General features: G+C 49.8%; 1 protein-coding gene, 1 long non-coding RNA gene and 1 pseudogene across 3 annotated transcripts; 1 reads left to right on the plus strand and 2 right to left on the minus strand.

The window, feature by feature from the left end:
* Positions 1-745: 745 nt before the first annotated feature.
* Positions 746-2,958, minus strand: LOC116238874 (uncharacterized). The gene is made up of 4 exons (XM_031608795.2): positions 2,228-2,958; positions 2,055-2,123; positions 1,884-1,955; positions 746-1,797 (listed from the first exon to the last, which is right to left on the minus strand). Exons 1-4 carry the CDS (start codon positions 2,883-2,885, stop codon positions 1,076-1,078), a joined length of 1,521 nt encoding a protein of 506 aa, XP_031464655.1. The 5' UTR covers positions 2,886-2,958; the 3' UTR covers positions 746-1,075.
* A 1,787-nt stretch (positions 2,959-4,745) lies between these two features.
* On the plus strand, positions 4,746-17,077 carry LOC116238873 (uncharacterized). 2 transcript variants are annotated; one of them, XR_016460806.1, is made up of 7 exons: positions 4,746-4,887; positions 5,112-5,243; positions 13,502-14,684; positions 15,066-15,730; positions 15,842-15,891; positions 15,975-16,051; positions 16,131-17,077. It is a non-coding gene; the product is annotated as an uncharacterized LOC116238873 (long non-coding RNA). The 2 variants fall into 2 exon arrangements; XR_004168997.2 differs by lacking the exon at positions 4,746-4,887 and having other exon boundaries at positions 5,002-5,243.
* LOC116238877 (5S ribosomal RNA) lies at positions 13,593-13,711 on the minus strand (annotated as a pseudogene).
* Positions 17,078-17,496: the final 419 nt, after the last annotated feature.

Raw genomic sequence — 17,496 nt, forward strand, 5'->3', positions numbered from 1 at the left:
ATTACACCCTCCATCCTTCCCAGAGCTATACACAGAACTCTAGGCAACAGACGTTTTCGTTGTTGGGGGTCCTGCGCCTACCCCGAGGTACTGAGCCAAACTGCCGCCTTCTGTGTGAAACATGAGGAAGAAAAACAATTCTGAATCCATAGCACCTCAAAGTTCCTTCAAGAGCCCCCAACTACTGCCCCGAGCCCTCCAGTCTCCCTGCTGCCCCATAAAAACCTCGGGAGTGCCAGCAACACCTCGTGCCTTAGCATGTCTGGTGGATTTCACAAGGATGCACTCATCTCCTGCATCGTGATCATTGGCAAAAATATCCAACCGCGCTGACCCATGCTGGGGGCTCAGTGGTGACATACAGGGAAACCTGCTGTGCTGCAGTGGTGTGCCCAGTGCCTCTGGTTCTGCTGCTGGGCACCACTGGGCGCAGCCTGGCTCTGTCCTCTCTGCACCTCCCTTCAGGGACTGATGGCCGTGCCCAGAATTCCCCTGAGCCTCCTCTTCTGCAGGCTGAGCCGTCTCAGCTTTCCCAGAATCCCATCCCAACCATTTCCCGTGCCTACGTTTGCAGACTGACTGAGGAGGGGAGGGGATTTTGGAGAGAAGGGATGGGGCCGGTGGGGGCAGCCCTGGGACACGGCCCTTTGTGCTGCCCCGTCCTGCTCTGTAGGTGTCTGCAGGGAGTGTGGGGGGGCTTTGGTGCTGCATGAATGACTACAGGTGGAGATGTAGGAAAGTGAATGCAAAAAATTTAATAGTATAACATAATGTAACATAACATAATATAACATAATTGAACAGAATCTAACGGGATTTAACGTAACATAATTTAACACAGTCCCACATTGTCCCAGTCCAAGACGATGTTGGTGGACAGCCCAGGTTTGGAGGGGTAGGGCTGGGGCCAGTGCTGGTGCCCCTGGAGTACTGCCACTGCTCTGTATGTGCCCTGTATGGGCTGGTGAGGAGCCCTGGCTACAGGTAGCCTTATTTGTTGGCCGTGCCTCCTGCTGCACCACGTGGGCCGGTTTCTGAGGACACTCCCAGTCGTGCTGCGTCCACCCAGCTTTGCCTAGCGCCAGCGTTTCTGTCCTGGAGCATCCTGGCCCAGGGGCAGCTTCCTCTTTCTGGTTGTGTTGCTGCCAGCGTGCTGTTTGTGCCCTCTGCTTTTGCCTTTCCTGGTGGTGCAGGCAGGCACTGGGCACTCGGCCGGCTCGGTGCCATCCTCGTAGTCATTGCCTGGCACATGGCAGGAGATACAGCCGGGTGGCAGTGCCAGGCGGGTGAGAACCACCCGGGGCTGCTTCTGCTGCACCTCTTCTATCAGTCGTGTGGTGTGGGGTGAAGGAGGCACGGGAGCATCCAGGGGGGTTGGCAGTGCCAGGCAGGTGAGAACCACCCATGGCTGCCTCTGCTGTGCCTCTTCAATCAGATCCCCACAAGGCAGCGATTTGGAGAGCTGCCCACAGCATGCTGGCTGCCTCCAGAACAGGTCACTGATGGGCCTGGCGTCAGCCTTTGCCTCTCCGCTGAGCTCCGTGCTGGCCCAGGGAAATTCAGAGAGCACTGTGATGAAAGGAGCACTATTGAGGCTACTGGGGACAGCTGGGCTCAGTGGCTGTGTGGCATCAATCCACTGCAGCAGCTCTGCCCTTTCCTGGATGTTCAGTTCTGGCAGCAGCTCATCAGCAGGACCATTTTCCTCTTCCGCAGTCTCAGTGTGTTCGGTCCCCTCTGCTTGGACACCAACCAGGTCCTGGTTCTGCTGGGGGACTTCCAGACGACTTGTCACTTCTGGAAAAGCAAGAATATGATCACAGCATTCCCACAGCCACTCAATGCAGACACCCAACCGCCAGCTCTGCAGCGCCCAGACTCACCGTTGTTGACCCACGTCAGGAGGTCATCCATGTCCAGGATGTCGTCTGGGATCTCTGTGTTGGATGCCACTTCTGGAAAAGGGAAGAAAATCCCCACAGAGGCAATTCCAGCTTTCCCACAGCCACTCAGTGCAAACCCCCCCCTGCCAGCTCTGCTGCCCCCAAACTCACCATTGTTCATCCATGTCAGGAGGTCATCAGTGTCCATGATGTCCTCTGAGATGTCTACGCTCATTGTCCCTGATGGAAAAGCAAGGAAATCCCCAGTGAGGCAATGCCAGCTTTTCAACAGCCAGCTGGTGCGGACAGCCTGCCACCCACTCTGCAGCCCCCAAATTCACCACCTGATTCCAACGCTGAGGTGCTACAGGTGTGTGGAGCCGTGGTGGGACGGGGGGACACGTTGGTGGGTGCTGGATGCCCCTGGTCCTCTGTGTGCACCACGGCATCTCCAAAGGACGCCGCTATCTGCTCCCAGCTGCTGGGCAGGGTGCAGGGCACGGGGAGCACCTGCTGCTGCTCTGAAGGTGCTGGTGGAAGGACAGGGCATCTGGGGGCCTGCAGCGGGCAGCTGCCTGCAGGCGGCGGGGGCTCCCCATGGAACACGGCCCCAGGCCACAGCCCCATTGGCTGCTGGGGCTGCAGCATCCCTGCCAGCAGGGGATGCCCCCAGCAGCAGGCAGGGGCCGTGGGGGGAGCCATGCCTGGGTGCAGCCCCCCAGGTAGGAGCATCAACAGTGGTAATTGCTGCCCCCCAGGTGGCAGCTGAACCACAGTTGGAGGCGGCCCCCCAGGTGGGAGCTGCGCTCCCTGTCCCTGGTCACCTAGTACCCCAGGCCAGACAGAGGCCTGAGGCACCATGTGGGTGCCACTGGGGACAGGGAGGGGTTGCGGTGACACTGGCACTGATCCACCGATGCTGGGCTGCATTGCAGCAGTGGTCGGTGGTGGCACAAAAGATCCAAATACAGCGGCGTCAGGTGTCGGAAGCACCGTCAGCATCCCTGAAGGGGTTCTGTCTGTGGAGAAATGCCCAAATGGGCACTGGGGTGAGATCGGGGGCAGTGGGATCAGCTGGAGGGCCTCAATGCCAGGAGCAGGAGGAGCCTGCTGCCTTACCTGCCAAGGGAGCTTGAGAGTGGCAGCGGGGGGTTCCGTGACTGCTGAGGTCAGCCCCTCTCCCCTGAGCTCACAAGGACTCTCTGTGACACTGTCACAGGCACTGCTCTGTGCCTGCCCTGTCACCAACGCTTGGTGTGGCTGCTCATTGTGGACTTCCTTTGTTTCAAGGGAGATGAAAAACATGATGAAAATGAACTTTTTACGTGTTGAGATGGTGATGGGACAAAGGGGAATGGTTTTAATGGGGAGATTTGCATTAAATGTCAGGGAATTTCATCACAGACGGAGCTGAGGCCCTGGCACTGCTGCACAGAGAGGCTGTGGGTGCCCCATCCCTGTAGGTGCACTCGACTCAGCTCCCATTGCAGTGAATGGAAGCAAAAGGAGGGACGTGGCTGATGACACACAAACATGCGACGGCATTGCAGGGCTGCCATGCTTTGACTCTGGAAAGCCACCAAACTTCCACCTGCTGGCTGTCTTCCTTCACACATCCACCTGTCACAGAAACACAGGGGCTGGAAGGGACCTCTGGAGATGAGCGCAGTACAACCTCCCCCCAGAGCAGCTTCCCTGCAGCACTTGTACAGGAGAGTCTGCCTTGAGCTGGGGAACCCAGAACTGACCCAGTGCTGCACATGAGCCCAGTGCTTTCTGCGGCCCTCAGTAGCTTCCCAGAGCCACCAGTCCTGCCCAGTGCCCCCACGTCAACACACCCGATGCTCAGTACGTGACCATCTCCTTCCCCAGGCACAAAACGAGGCGACGGGGGCACTGGCAGCAGCAGCGAGGAGGAGCTGGGGGAGCCGCAGCTCTGGGCTCTCTGCAACCACCCCAACATCCCCCAGCTGCTGGACGCACCCTATGGCACGGGCACCTCTGGGTGTGCGCTGCGTGCACGTGCTCTGCAGCCTGCCTGGTGCAAGCAGGGGGAAGCAGCGCGGCGCCGGCAGAACTGCGGGGAAACCTGCTGTGCTGCAGCGTGAGCCTCCGGCCCTGCTGCTGGGCACCGCCGGGCGCAGCCCGGCTCCGCCCTCTCCGCACCTCCCTGCAGGGACCGATGGCCGTGCCCGGGATCCCCCCGAGCCTCCTCTTCTGCCGGCTGAGCCGCCCCGGCTCTCCCAGAATCCCAGCCCAGCCATTTCCCACGCGGCGCTGAGGAGGGGAGGGGATTTGTGGGGGGAGCAACGGGGCCGGCGGTTGCAGTCCTATGACGCGGCCGCTGTGCTACTCTGTCCTTGCACTGAGGTGGGCCCGGGGACGGGGGGGTCTTTGGAGCTGCAGAAATGACTGCAGGCAGAAATGTAGCAAAAGGAATGCTAAACATTTAATCGTTTAACATACAGAGCAATAAACAGAAAAATGACCGTATTCCCAACCAGCTCCCATCCTAACGACGACTCCGGAGAACGGCTCGGTGCAGACGGGGGACAGACGGGGCCGACGGCGGTGCCCCCGCTCCGTCTTCCCCTGACCGCCCGGCGTCCCCCGAGGCACGCCGCTTTCCCCGCACGGAGCTCCGCGGCTGCGCAGCCGCCATTGACAGAGAGCCCCCGCTCGACCCCGCCTTCGCCGCGCTCCCATCGGTCGGTCCACGGAACGGGGCGGGCGCTCCGCGCGGGGTCCTTTCCGTCCGCGGTCGCGCCGTCATTGCGCCATCACCGCGCGCGTCCCGCGCGGCCCCGGCCCGGTTGCCCGAGGCGACGCCCATCGCCGTGCGCCCGCTCCGCTTCTGGGGCCCTGGGGCGGCCGGGCTCCGGCTGGCGCTGCAGGAGGAGGAGGGCGGGGACGTGGGGGACCGCAGCGAGGCTGAGCCCGCGCCGCCCCGCTCCGTGCGGGACTTCCTGGAGAGCGGCGAGCGCGGGCTGGCGGCTGCCCGCAGGTGGGGGAGCGGGGCGTCCGGGCGGGCGGCGAAGCCCGGCCATGGCGCTGCGGAACTCGCTACAACGAACAGCTCTGCGGGCACTTCGGCATCCCGCTGCAGGCGGCGGTCGCGGTAGTTCGGGTAGTTCGGCCCCGCGTGGATCGTCTTCTCGGGGTCGTCGATGGGCATCAGCAGCCACGCTCACACAAACGTCCAGGCTTTTTCTTTTCTTTCTTGTTCAGCTGCGCTACCAGAAGGGGTGGAGTCTGGCTGCACCGCTCCTGGACCCGATGTAAGGGCTGACTGCCGCTCGGGAAGGATCTCTCTCTGGAGATTGCTCCCCTTGGAGTTTTTTCTGTGAGCCCAGGACACGGGTGAGCATTTTCATTTATTTCCAATTATCCCTTTTCACCATGATAATTTTTCTAGCTATACGATTTGTAGATACCAGCCTAACCACACCACTCAGTATATTTGTTGATTATACAGGGAGTAATACAGATGTTTCAGAGGTACCAGGAGAGAAAGGTATGCTCTCCAGGGCAAGATACAGGCCGTATCCTGGGTCAGCACTTCAACTTGCACTGGGGCATGCCCCAGCCACCATTTGGCCAGATATCTGCAGCTGCATAACTATATCTATATACCAGAGGAGGTGTCCTGATCTGTCATAGGGACATGATAGGGTCCTTTAGTAATAAAGATTGGATTGTTGACCACAATATCAGTAGGCCATGGACCTATTATTGGAGGGACTACCGAGCATCCCACCACCTTATAATTTCACCCAAAGTGCAAGTAGCCAACACCACTTAGGTCCTACCTGTACCTTCCAAGGTGATTTTATTCTATGGGCACCTGGATCTAAATTATGAAGGGCTGGGAGCAGATTATTTTCATTACCAATATGGGATCTTACCTGATGATCAGTGCCTGTAATTTGGATCCTAAGCAGGGAGACAAATGTTGTCTGTAGCATTCTTAGGGCGCTTGGTCTGCCATCTCTAGGTCTTTCATTCAGGTCTCACAGGGTTTTATGGAATCTTTTTGTCCACCCCTGCAGGGACTGAGAGTCTGTCTTTAGGGCAGCTCTAAGAATACCGTTATAACATTCAGTGAGGCCTGCCCCCGTTGGATTATATGGCAGGTGGAATCGCCATTCGATGTTATTTTCTTCTGCCCTGTATCGTTGCACCAGTAAAATGAGTCCCTTGGTCACTCTCGATGACTTGAGGTGTCCCGTAGGCAGACATCAGTTTAGTCAGTGCCTTGATGGTATATGCCTGGTTTGCTTTTGGCACTGGATAGGCCTGCAGAAGCCCACTTGCAGTGTCGATGCAGGTCAGGGCATATCTCGCCCCCTCAGACCGAGGAAGGGGTCCAGTGTAATTGACCTGCCATCGCTGGAGAGGATTGTGTCCTCTAGCAAGATGGGCTGTTGTTTCCGGCAATGATCTTGGTCTCATCTTGGAGTGAGCGTCGCAGTCTCAGTATCCCTGGGTGATGTCATGTAGCTGTATGGGCAGCCCCTGTGCTTTAGCAGCTGCCTACATTGTCTTTTGTGCAGCATGCTATAGTTTCTGGTGTAACCAATGGACAATGTTCTCAGGCAGTGAATTCTCAATCCATCAACTTGAGACAGTGTGGCCAGCTTTGCCATTTCCTGGTGACTGTAGGGGTTGGTGACCAGAGATGTGGTAGACACGTACAGTCCTGTGTTTACCTGCATTCCATATGTCTCACCACATGTCTTTGCCCCAGATTGGTCAGGCATGGATAGTCCATTCCTAGCTGGGTGGCCTGCTGTGCAATCCAAAGAGTGAGCTTCCGATACACAACCCAACTGTCTGTACAGATATTCAGGATTCCATCACTGGGTTCCTTGGTTATAACCATTCACACGGCTTGCAGTTCTGCCCATTGCTGCTCTGACCATCTCCCTCATCAAACCAGATTGTCTTGGTGGAGGGAGGGTATGCTATCGCTCTCCACTTGCTCGGGTTGCCCTTGCTGGACCCATCTGTGTACCAGGCATCTTCAGGGATAGGATATTTCCCCTCCTGAACGGGACTCTTCTCTGGTGGAGCGACCAATGTTTCTTTTGGTGCATTGCTGTGATATGTCACTGGGTCAAGGATCTTCTGAAGTTCTTCTTTTAATGGAGATGAAGATAGATTACTCCTCTCTCTGGCTGAGATAGATGATTCATCATGCCACTGTTTGTGTTTGGGCCACCCCCTTCTCAGGAAGGTGGGTCAGATCTTTCACCTACCCCTGAATTGGCAGTGGTCTTCACTAAGATTTGAGCCGTTTAAGTTTTCGGCTCTACTGCCATGCAGTGTAGGCAGCCGATAACTGTATTTCAATCATACTGTATCTTTCTTCTGCTCTGTGCCAGACTTGAGACCAGAATCCAGTGCGGGTCTGAACAGAACTCTGGCGTTGCCGCAGGCCCTAACCAAAGCCGTCCTGAATGACATGAACATCCAATTCAGCTGGGAGAGTAGAATCAAATATACCCAATGCCTGGGCTTGTTTAACTGTCAGTTTTGCCTGTTGGAAAGCATCCTGTTCCATTCTCCACAGTCCCATAGCTGCCCCCTCTTCGTAAGTCTGTACAGTGGCCTCAGCACTGTGCTAAATGAGGTATAAAGGAGCACCAGTACCCCAATATACCTAAAAACTCCTGCAGCTGCTTTCTTGTTGTAGGGACTGGGAATCCTGAACCTTATCTATTACAGCACTGGGTAGTACTTTGGTCTTCCCTGACCCAAGGAATTTTACGGACAGGCCCGTAAAATTGCACCTTCTGAGGATTCATAGCCCATCCTCTTTCCTGCAGATAAGTAGTTAATGAATCTGCTGCTTGTCCTACCGCCTCCAATGAGTTGGATGTCAACATGAGATCATCAGTGTAATGATATAAGTTGACATTGTCAGGTTTTCCCCAATTAGCCAGGTCACTTGCCACTAGATTATGACAGTATGTTGGCAAATGCACGTACCCTTGTGGGAGGACCTGAAAGGTCCGCTGCCTATCCCAGTGAAGCGCAAACTGACCTTGAGATTCTTCTGTTCTTCCCCCTTAGAAGCTCCTCTCCCCCCTTTTTCCTTTGTTCTGCTCTATCTTTTCTCTCCTCTCCTTCTCTCCTTATTGTCCTTGCTCCTCTCTCTATCCTCCTCTTTTCCCTTCTTCTCATTTATTCACCTTTATATTCCCAAGGAGACTGCTCAGGAGACTACAGGAAAGTTCTGCTGAAGCTCTGTGGCGGCAAGGCTTGAAGGATTCCTTGTGTATGTCTTGCATTATGGGAAGGGGGGGAATCTTAAGGATTTCTCTCAGTTGTTTCGTTTGTTTGTTTGTTTTAAATTAATTGCTATGAGCAGTGATTTTGATTAATTAATGCTCTGGTTGGCTAATGGCAGTTCTGTTTCACCCTAGTAAAAAAAAGCTTTGTTTTACTAGCTATAACCAATCTGTGCAAGCTTTGTTATTTCCTTTCAAGCTGTCCCTCTGCATTTACCAGTAATTCCTGTCAAATGATGCAGATTTGGATGTAGGAGTTTGTAGAGGGAAGAATTAACTGTCATCATATGGAGAGAATGCAGCCTGGCTTTAGCTTTTGGAAGATAATTAAACACCTCCAAAAAAAATCATCTAAAATAAAATCAAATTTGATGTCATATTGATCTTTTCCAACCTAAATGATTCTAGGGTCACCAAATCGAATGTTAGTCCATTCCACCATGCCTACTAACCATGTCCATCAGTGCCACACCTCCATGGTCCTTGTAAAGCTCCAACTTGTCAACTTGCTCTCTGAGTGTGGAGCATGAACAGCTTTGCTGTGCTTTGTGTGTACGTTGCCTGTAGGTCTGGAGGTGGGGAAACTGCCCCAGTGACTGCAGAAGGAACTTTAGCTGCACTATGCCTGGTTACAGGTCAGCCTCATAGTCTTGGTCTGTCTGACTTGCCTGGTGGGAGTGTAAACCATCAGGTTTGTGTGTCAAGCCTTTGCTCTCAGTTCATTGCTGTCATTGGAACGGTACCTATGGAGGAATGACCTGTCCATAAAGCACATCTCATCAGTACTTCCTGATGCCTCGTACCCAGAGCTGCCTTGCTCTGGGGTCATGTGCCAAATATGCTAGCACTGCCTGCTGGGACTCCTGGATAACACTGCTATTAGAAACTTTGCTTGTGGTGCCTTTGTGTGATATGAAATTCCGTACCAACCTCTGAAATACAACTTTCTCCTAAGCCCTATGCTTCTGTCTGCTAAGCTGTGTGTTCTTATCACTACAGAACGTGGTTCTTGTTTGCTTTTGCGGGTGTTTGTAACTGTTGGTGAATAATGCTGTGAAGGCATCACAGACCACCTGCTTGTCTCTGCAGTGCTCAGGGGCTTTTCTGAGCTGCAGGCCCCACATTGCCCCATGGCACAGCCTCCCATCTGGTGATGGATTGAAGCTGGAGAATCCTGCCAGCGGAGGATGTTTCTTCCCCACAGAAGGGCTCCACAGCTCCACTGACCTCACTGCTGGTGAGGAGGCTGAGGTGACTCCAAGCAATGAATGCGGTCAACCCAACCTTTACACATAATGCGGTTCACCATGTGAGGCCACCAGGAAGAAAGGTGGGCACAGGTAATACTGCATCAAAAGTGACTGCAGGCTGGTAGTCCAGGGTGTGGGGGCCCAGGTGGTGATGTAGAACAGGTGTGAAAGGAGGGCACTGGTGGTGCCTGCCAGGCCTTGGGTTCTGTGTCTGCAGGATCTATTTGAGGATTGGTGTCTGCTTGGAAGGGAGGTGAGGATACTTTCATCAGTAGGATGGCAGCTTCACAAGGGAGGCTTTAAACTAAGAATGAGGAGAGCTGCTGAGCAAAGGGTGTGGTCCAAAACCCCTCAGTTGGATGCTCTGTTTAAGGTGGGAAGGAAAACAATGAGGTAAAGTGGGGCAGAGGGAGGGCACCCTCCTTCTTCCCTTTTATTGCTGTCACTGTCCCAACCCCAAACCATCCTAGACTCCTCTGATTAATTTTGGAGATGGTGCCTTATGGCCTTGTTCCCATCTGGGATGGTTTGTTCTATGATGCGGTGTGTTCCTTTGGGCCAAATTACTGGTTTGATGCTGAAATTTGACTCCATTCCTCTCCAATTGTGTTCCCAAGGAATCCTCCTTCCCCATCCCCCCCACGCTCTCAGCTTCCATCTCCAACTGATGTATGGAAATCAAACTCTGTAACCACAGAGCAGTTCTAAAGCAGGTATCCTTAATAAGCGCTGCGCACACGCCAAATGCAGAGGGACTATTCCCACCTAGCCCACGTATTGGAGGGCAAGAAAGGCACATACTTAAAGAACAAGCTGCTTACATGTGCATTAGAATAAGGATAGGATAAGGGAGAATATGTGGAATCATTCATGCATCTGCTTACAAGTTGGGTCATCCCATTGTGTGCTCAAAATACAAGGTTGAATTTTGGTCCTAAAATAATAGTGCTGTTAGCAGCAGCTTCCTCGTCTGCCCCTGTGCAAATCTGACCGCTTTTATATTTGTACTGAGCAGGTCAATTTAGTGATGGGACTGCTAACCACGGTACTTTCATCTCTGCTTTTGGTCGTCGTGTGCAGACCTAGCAATCAGAGAAGTTTAAAGTTTTAGAAAAGTTACTAATTACACTGTAGAAGAAGTTCTCTTCCCAGGCTAAAACACCTCCTGTGTACATTGAGATAAAGCAAATTAGTAGCTGACTCTTCTTTATGAGTTTAACTTTTGACAGCGCACTTTCCTTGACAGACCAAGTAGTTCCCTGGCTTCTTGGAATAAAGTCCTGTAGGAATAAAGTCCCGTAACAATACTTCAGCCACCTCACATGCCTTATTACTTCTACAAGGGAATGCTTCCAGCCACCCTAAAAAGCTATCAGTACAAACATACAGCGATACTCCTCTTTTCTTGGGATTTCCAAGAAATCAGTATGCCATTGTTGCCCCTGAAGGTTCCCTTTCCCAATAGGCCCGCTTCTCCCCTGTTCCTGGTACTAGGATTGTACTTTGTAGTGTTTGTTCCCCCAGTATGTATCTTCTCTTAGAACCAATTTCCATAAAATACTAAAGGCCGTAACAGTATGTCCATCTGGGCGTGCACCCATCTGTCAGCTTGCTTTCTTCTCTTCTAAATCATTAATTAGATTCCTCTCTAGAATATTTTACAGGTTCCATCTCAGGTTCAGAGATTCTAAGTTTGCCATCTGGAATTAAAGCCTTCTTCAAACTGCCTGTTCTGTCACCTGGCCTCCCATCGTATTTCCGGTTTCCTGTACAGTGCTACCTTTCTGATGTCCTTTACAATGTATAATAGCCAGTCTCTGGTAGATTTACATCGTACTGAATGTTTTCCTTGCGTGTGAGCAATCCTTCTCTTTCCAGATGGTATTATGAGCGCATTCCACCCTGAATACATAATTAGTATCTGTCCATATATTTAAGGCTCTGGTCAAGGCAGTTATTTCAGCCTTCCGAGCAGAAGTCCCCACAGGTAATGTTTTGCTTCAGTTACCTTGTCAGTAGCAGTTACTGCATATCCTGCCTTACAGCTGCCTTGTCTCACAAAACTGCTTCTGTTGATGAATCCAGGAATGGTCAGCATTGTCCAATAGTTCCTCCTGTAGGTCTGGCTGACTGGCATAGACAGTCTCCAAGCAGTCACACTGCCAGCTCGGAGGTAGCTCTGTGTTTGTGTTAGAATCATAGAATGGCCTGGGTTGAAAAGGACCTCAAAGATCATCTAGTTTCAATCCCCTGCTATGTGCAGGGTCACCAACCAACAGGCCAGGCTGCCCAGAGCCTTGTCTTGAATAAGAGTAGAACAAAAACTTTGAATCACCTTTAAAATACAAAGAAAAAATAATGCTGTACTATTTTTTTGTTTTATTTTCATATTGTTATTATCAGGTAAAGAGGCAGACATTTCATATCTCAGAAATGACTTTATTTCAGTGGCCTTAAATGGTCCCTCTGTGATGGTTATTTTCTTATTGAATCACTATCAAACACAGCTGGTGGGTATCTGTACGTGCAGTTTGCAGTTCCTAGCTAAAATGAACTACAGAAATGCAGATTATGGATATTCTTATCTCAGCACACTGAGATGGAGCATTCAAATTACAAGACCTTCAAACTGCTGTTTTAATCTGACCCAGAAGGAAAACTTCATTATACTTAGGTTTGATTCCTGTGCAATTTTATTTTGGAATTGAAGCTCAATCTAATTTAAACTATTTTTTTGAAAGTCTAATCAAAGTTGCATTTTTGCTTATATATAGCCACTTTGATCCACGGTGCATGAAAGTCGTAAAACAGGATATAAAAGGAGTTTCTAAATTGCCTGTTGTTGAGTCCATAGAAGGCAACAGGAGAGTCCAGGATGTGATCTTTGAGAGTAGATTTGCCTCTGCTTCTTACTGAATTTTGTGTTTTCTGTATGTATTATGTATATTACATATATATATGTATATATTTTGCATTTTTCTGTATGTATATTTCTTTTGACTCAGAAATATAAGTTATAATGAAGGTGAGGTACTTCACAATACGTTAGCTATACTTTGCTCTCTCTGTATGTATTACCACCCATTCTTTTCTTAGGTGTTATTCTTTACTTTGTTCTTTTCTTCTTTTCTCTTTAGCTTTCTTCTTTTTCTATACTTGTTTTTCCTTTCTTTATTTCTTATTTCATATCTTCTTTTTTCTCATTTTTTTCTTTTTAGTCTCTTATTTCATTTTTTTATTGTCTTTTTTTTCTTTTTACGTATTCTATTCTTTTTCTCTTTTTCTTTTTTTTTTCTATTTTTTCTTTTTGTGCCTTCTTTTCTGGTTTTGATCATACGATTTCCTTTAACCCTCCCCTCTCATCCCATCCCCTCTTTTCTCCCTTCCCCTCACCTCCCTTGCCCCTCCCCTTCTGCCTGCCTTAGCCTACCATTGCCTTGCCTGCCATTCACTTACCTTCTCATCACTTCCTTCTTCTTGATGCTCTTGGTGTCTGCTGCTACTTGCTCCCAATCTCAACACTTGCCTGCTCTGCTTGCTGCTCTGACAAGTGCCTCTTAACTCTGCTCGCAGCTTCTCTCCTTCTGCATGCCCTTCTCTATTCCCTTCTCGTGCCCTTCAGGCTTCTGCTCCCCTTGCTGAGCAAGCCCATGCCCGGTAGCTCCCCTTCAACCTCCTCCGCCCTTTGCCTTTCTCCACATAGATGCTTGCTTCTGGCCAGCACTCCTGCCCGCTGCCTAGCCCACAGCCCGCATCTCTTGGGGAGACAGCAAGGTGGCCTGGAGCTACCCACACCTCCTCCCGGGCACGGCTTCTCAGCTTTGCTTCAAGCCCACAAAAAACCCCAAGGCTTCAAGCCCACAAAAAACCCCAAGGAGCTCCTCTTACCTTTGGGCTCAGCTTCTTCTCCTGCCGCGCAGCTCCTGTGCCAGGCCGGGGCTCAGCTCTTCCCACATTTCTCCATTCCTGCAACGTTGCTTTTTTTCACTCTTTCCCTTACATTGCTTTGCTTTCCTTTAACTGACCTAAGGTTAGCTTTCCTATTCTCTTTCTCTATATTTGGTACCATCCACAGATACCACCAACCACAGATGGGGAAAAGTAGCGGCGCATCCCAAAATGAAATTGCACCGCCCAGCCCCACCGGACCAAAGCGGGAAAGCAAAAGCCTACAGCACCCGGTATTCCCAGGAGGTCTCCCATCCAAGTACTAACCAGGCCCGACCCTGCTTAGCATCCGAGATCGGAAGCGATCGGGCGTTGCCAGGGTCGGATGGCTGTATGCGCCTCCTGCTCCTGCTCCAGCGCTCTTCTCATCTTCACACCACTGACAGCACCCTCCACACAAGGGGAAAAGTAGCCACGAACAAAAAACGCAAGCCTATGGAACACACAACTCCCTGCACCTCACCCATCCAAGGATACATCCCGGATCTGCTCTGAGTAGGGCTTATGATGTCCCCCAGTATCAACCCTAGCCAAGTCAGCGTCGCATAATGGCACTTACAAGCCTGCAGTGGCGCTCTTCACGGCACCGCACGCGCATGGCACACCACAGGACACACACACACGTGCCTCCTTACCCTTCCAAACATACTCAAACACCGAACACCCCCCACCTCAGTATCAGCACGGGTGACCATCACGCTGTGCCTGGTATATCCCTCTATACTGGCCCACTACGGGCAGCCTGGAACTCAGACACCCTGCCGTCCCTGGCTACAACAGCCTGGGCACACAAGATCCTTGTCCCAGATACAGTCAGTGTATTGTGTTTGTGATGGATAGTAGGTGCCAGGATGCCCTGCAGCCTGGGTGGCATCCTGTTGCCAATGGCGAGCCTCTGTATGCCCACCCACGGCACGACAATGAGGATGAGTGTGCAGTGTGCGGGGACGGCGCAGAGCTCATCTGCTGCCATGGCTGTCCCAGGGCCATCCACTGCCTGGTGTCCCTGCTGCCTTGTATCCCGTGGTGAGCCCCGCGTCTGGATGGGGCTCCGGTGTACTTCGTGTCCCTGCTGCCCCTCACAGCTGTGCTGGGGTTGTGCAATGGGACGCGGCAATGCAGCTCATGTGTGGCCAAGCTGGGCCACTGGGCTGTGGGAGGCAGACACAGCTGCAGAGCAGCTCCCTGCAATCCCAGAGAAGGAGGAGCACAGTGCCCAGCAGGGAGGAGGCCACTGGAGCACCTGTGGCAGCTCTTTCTTCAGGAATCTCTGCACTCCAACAGAGCCCTACACGTGATGGTGACCCTGGGTGAGTCCCTCCGCCCTGATTACAAAATCAGTTTTCACTAGATATGTTACTATTGTTAAAGGAAGAAGTGTCTTGTAAGCTGAACTTAACTGAAGGTGTGTGTTCTGTCACCATGTAGAACACCACCACTTCCATTGCAGAAGTCTAAGCAAAAATGAAATAGGTCTCAGGCAGGAGGTGGGATTTTTTTCAAGCCATTGCAAAGCTGATTGACTGGTTTAATTCTGGCTTGCCTCAATGCTGGAATCAGTGGGAGACACAGGATGTGGAAAATGGCTTATAAATATTGATTTGATGTGACTGTATGGATCTGTGTCTTTGATAATCGCTACCGTGGTTGTAAAATATATATCTCATATTTGTTTTTCTCTTTCTCTTTAGCTCTGCTAAGCACCAAAACACCACTCTGGAAGAAGACTATAACTGTTTCAGTGTCTCAAACACTGGGGCATTGCTTGGAGTCAGAGAAGGAACTGAAAATGTGCTTAATTTGCAGTCAGAACAGGAAACCAAAATTGTATATGGAAATGGTGCAGAGTACTCTGTACTCAGTTGGAAAACGGAACTAAAAGTGCTTATCAAAGAAAGTTCTGCGTATTTGTGTGCTCAGTTTGCAGTTGGAACAGTGAATCAAAAGTACTTGCCAAAGAGGGTGCAGCATACACCTGAGACTGATGGTCCTACCCCTTTCCTCTTTTTTTCCCTCACTCTAGCAGAGACGCCTACAGCTAAATCAAGTTGTTCAGAGAACTCAGAACTCAAGGTTCAGCCTGGCCTTGAGTGTCTCCAAGGATGGGACTTTCATGACCTCTCTGAGCAACTTGTTTCAGTGCCTCATTACCCTTATTGTAAAACACTTTTTGTTTATATCTGATCTAAATCTCCCCTTTTTTGGTTTGAAATAATTTTTCCTAGTCCTATCATAACAGACCCTGTCAAATAATGTTTCCTTCTTTCTTACAGTCCCTTAATATACTGAAAGGCCATTACCTGGAAATGCTGTTTTGTGGGAAATTCTTTTATTGGAAAATTTTTGAAAGGCAAAGGTAATGTGGGATTTAAACAAAATGAAAACTTTATTTAAAGCTGTGAAATATAAATTACTTAAATGTTCTCCCTCTTCTTTCTGCTCCCTGCCTTTTTCTCTTTGTCCGTAGGAAGACTGAAAAGAAACAACAGTAGCTGTTTCAGTGGAATTAAACTAATAGTAATGTAAAATCCTTGACCTTCCTTAACTGTGCTGCAGTTGTAAGAGTGAACTTGGATTTGTCAATATATTATCCCTTTCAGGCCCAAAACACATCATAAACTTCCTACCAGGAACAATGGAAGAGTGAGATGACTCTGGCCCTCATTCTGCTTTAGAGGTATGGTAGACATAGGAGTCTGTACTTGTCTGCAACAAACACACAAGATCATATTCAAGATATTTTTGTGTTGTTTCAGCTCAGGGATTGCTGATGTACTGGGAAGAGTTTCTCTAAAGTTCTGCAAGAGCAAGGAAAAACAAGCATGAATGTGATAACAGGACAGAGATGAACCAAGCCTGTTGCTGGCTTCTAACACATCTGTTTCCATATATAAATAAGGCCATTTCCTTGTAACTTGAGTGTTCAGGAAATTTGGTTTTAAAAGTAGGAAACTGACACTCTCCTTCATTCGGAACACTGGTCTGTGGTCAGACACCTTGTCAACAATGATAGTTCTTCAGTGTTCAAGATGTCTGTAACATTCTGAAAGCTTTATCTTCTAAGGAATATGATCAAAAGTCCATAAAATCCAAACACAAGATTCACTGGACAAGATTCTAAGAGCACGAAACTGGAAAAATGAAAGCACGTTTAAAAAGGAAACCTACTGTAAAAGTTGCTGAGGCAACAGCAAAATGTTATGTGTTGATTCTGACATTAATTACTTAGGGAAGGCTGGAAAACCTTCACAGTGCCTTTCCTGATTTGACTCACATGCCTTTCCATATTTGGCTCAGCCATTAGAGAAGATTGAACATCCCTGAGATTGTCTGTGTTTTCCTGGTGCTGAAGTGGCCAAATTTTGGAAATGTACAAAATCAGCCTCAATATGCAATGTCTAAGAGAGAGAGGATCTTTTAGAGCTTCTGAACTGCTTTATAACCTGTAGCTTTTCACTGTATAAAAATTGCACACTGAAAGTTCAAAGAAAACTGCACATTTAGTCCCTGCCTCGCAGTGCAGTTCCTGATGGCATGCCAAATACTGTGGCTTCCCTGCGAACCATGGAGCTTACAGAGGGCATTTCCCCAACTCCATTTGAGCTGCAAAATGCTTTGTACAACTTAGAAAAAAATACAACAGCACTTGTACGAACACATAAATAAATAGAATTTGCATACCACTATTATCTCTCTTTTTTTTTTTCTTTTTTTTTTTTTCTTTTCCCAGAACTACCTGCAGGGACTTTGCCCTGAGAACGTGTCACATTTTGGTTATGTTACTATATATTACATTCTTCCCTGGAAAACCTGGAGGACAGGGAGAAAGTCTGATCATACTGGATTCAAGAAGAGATTTCTCTTTAGCTTTGTGGGGGCCAGGGTTCCATCTTCTATAAAGGTCCAAATTCCAAATGTCTACAACCTGGACGCTGTTCCCACAAGGAAGAGTTTCATCAACAGAAGTACCATCAGCACAGTCTATTTTCTGAGATAATTTAAATTATCCCCTTGAAAAAATTCAAGATGGGATGGGTATTACAAGTTAAAAGCTACAGCAACTTCATTCAATTCAACTAAAAAAAAAAAGTGGCAAACATTCTCATCTGACTTGGAACTACT

The sequence above is a fragment of the Phasianus colchicus genome, chromosome 33 (genome assembly GCF_987193195.1).
Source record: "Phasianus colchicus chromosome 33, bPhaCol1.hap1.1, whole genome shotgun sequence".
NCBI classification, from domain to species: domain Eukaryota; kingdom Metazoa; phylum Chordata; class Aves; order Galliformes; family Phasianidae; genus Phasianus; species Phasianus colchicus.

Coding starts and splice junctions, on each gene's coding strand:
- LOC116238874 (XM_031608795.2), bottom strand. CDS start 2,885: ATGCTGACGGTGCTTCCGACACCTGACGCCGCTGTATTTGGATCTTTT. Junction 2,124..2,227: donor CACCTCAGCGTTGGAATCAG/GTGGTGAATTTG, acceptor CTTTTCCATCAG/GGACAATGAGCGTAGACATC. Junction 1,956..2,054: donor CCTGACATGGATGAACAATG/GTGAGTTTGGGG, acceptor TCCCTTTTCCAG/AAGTGGCATCCAACACAGAG.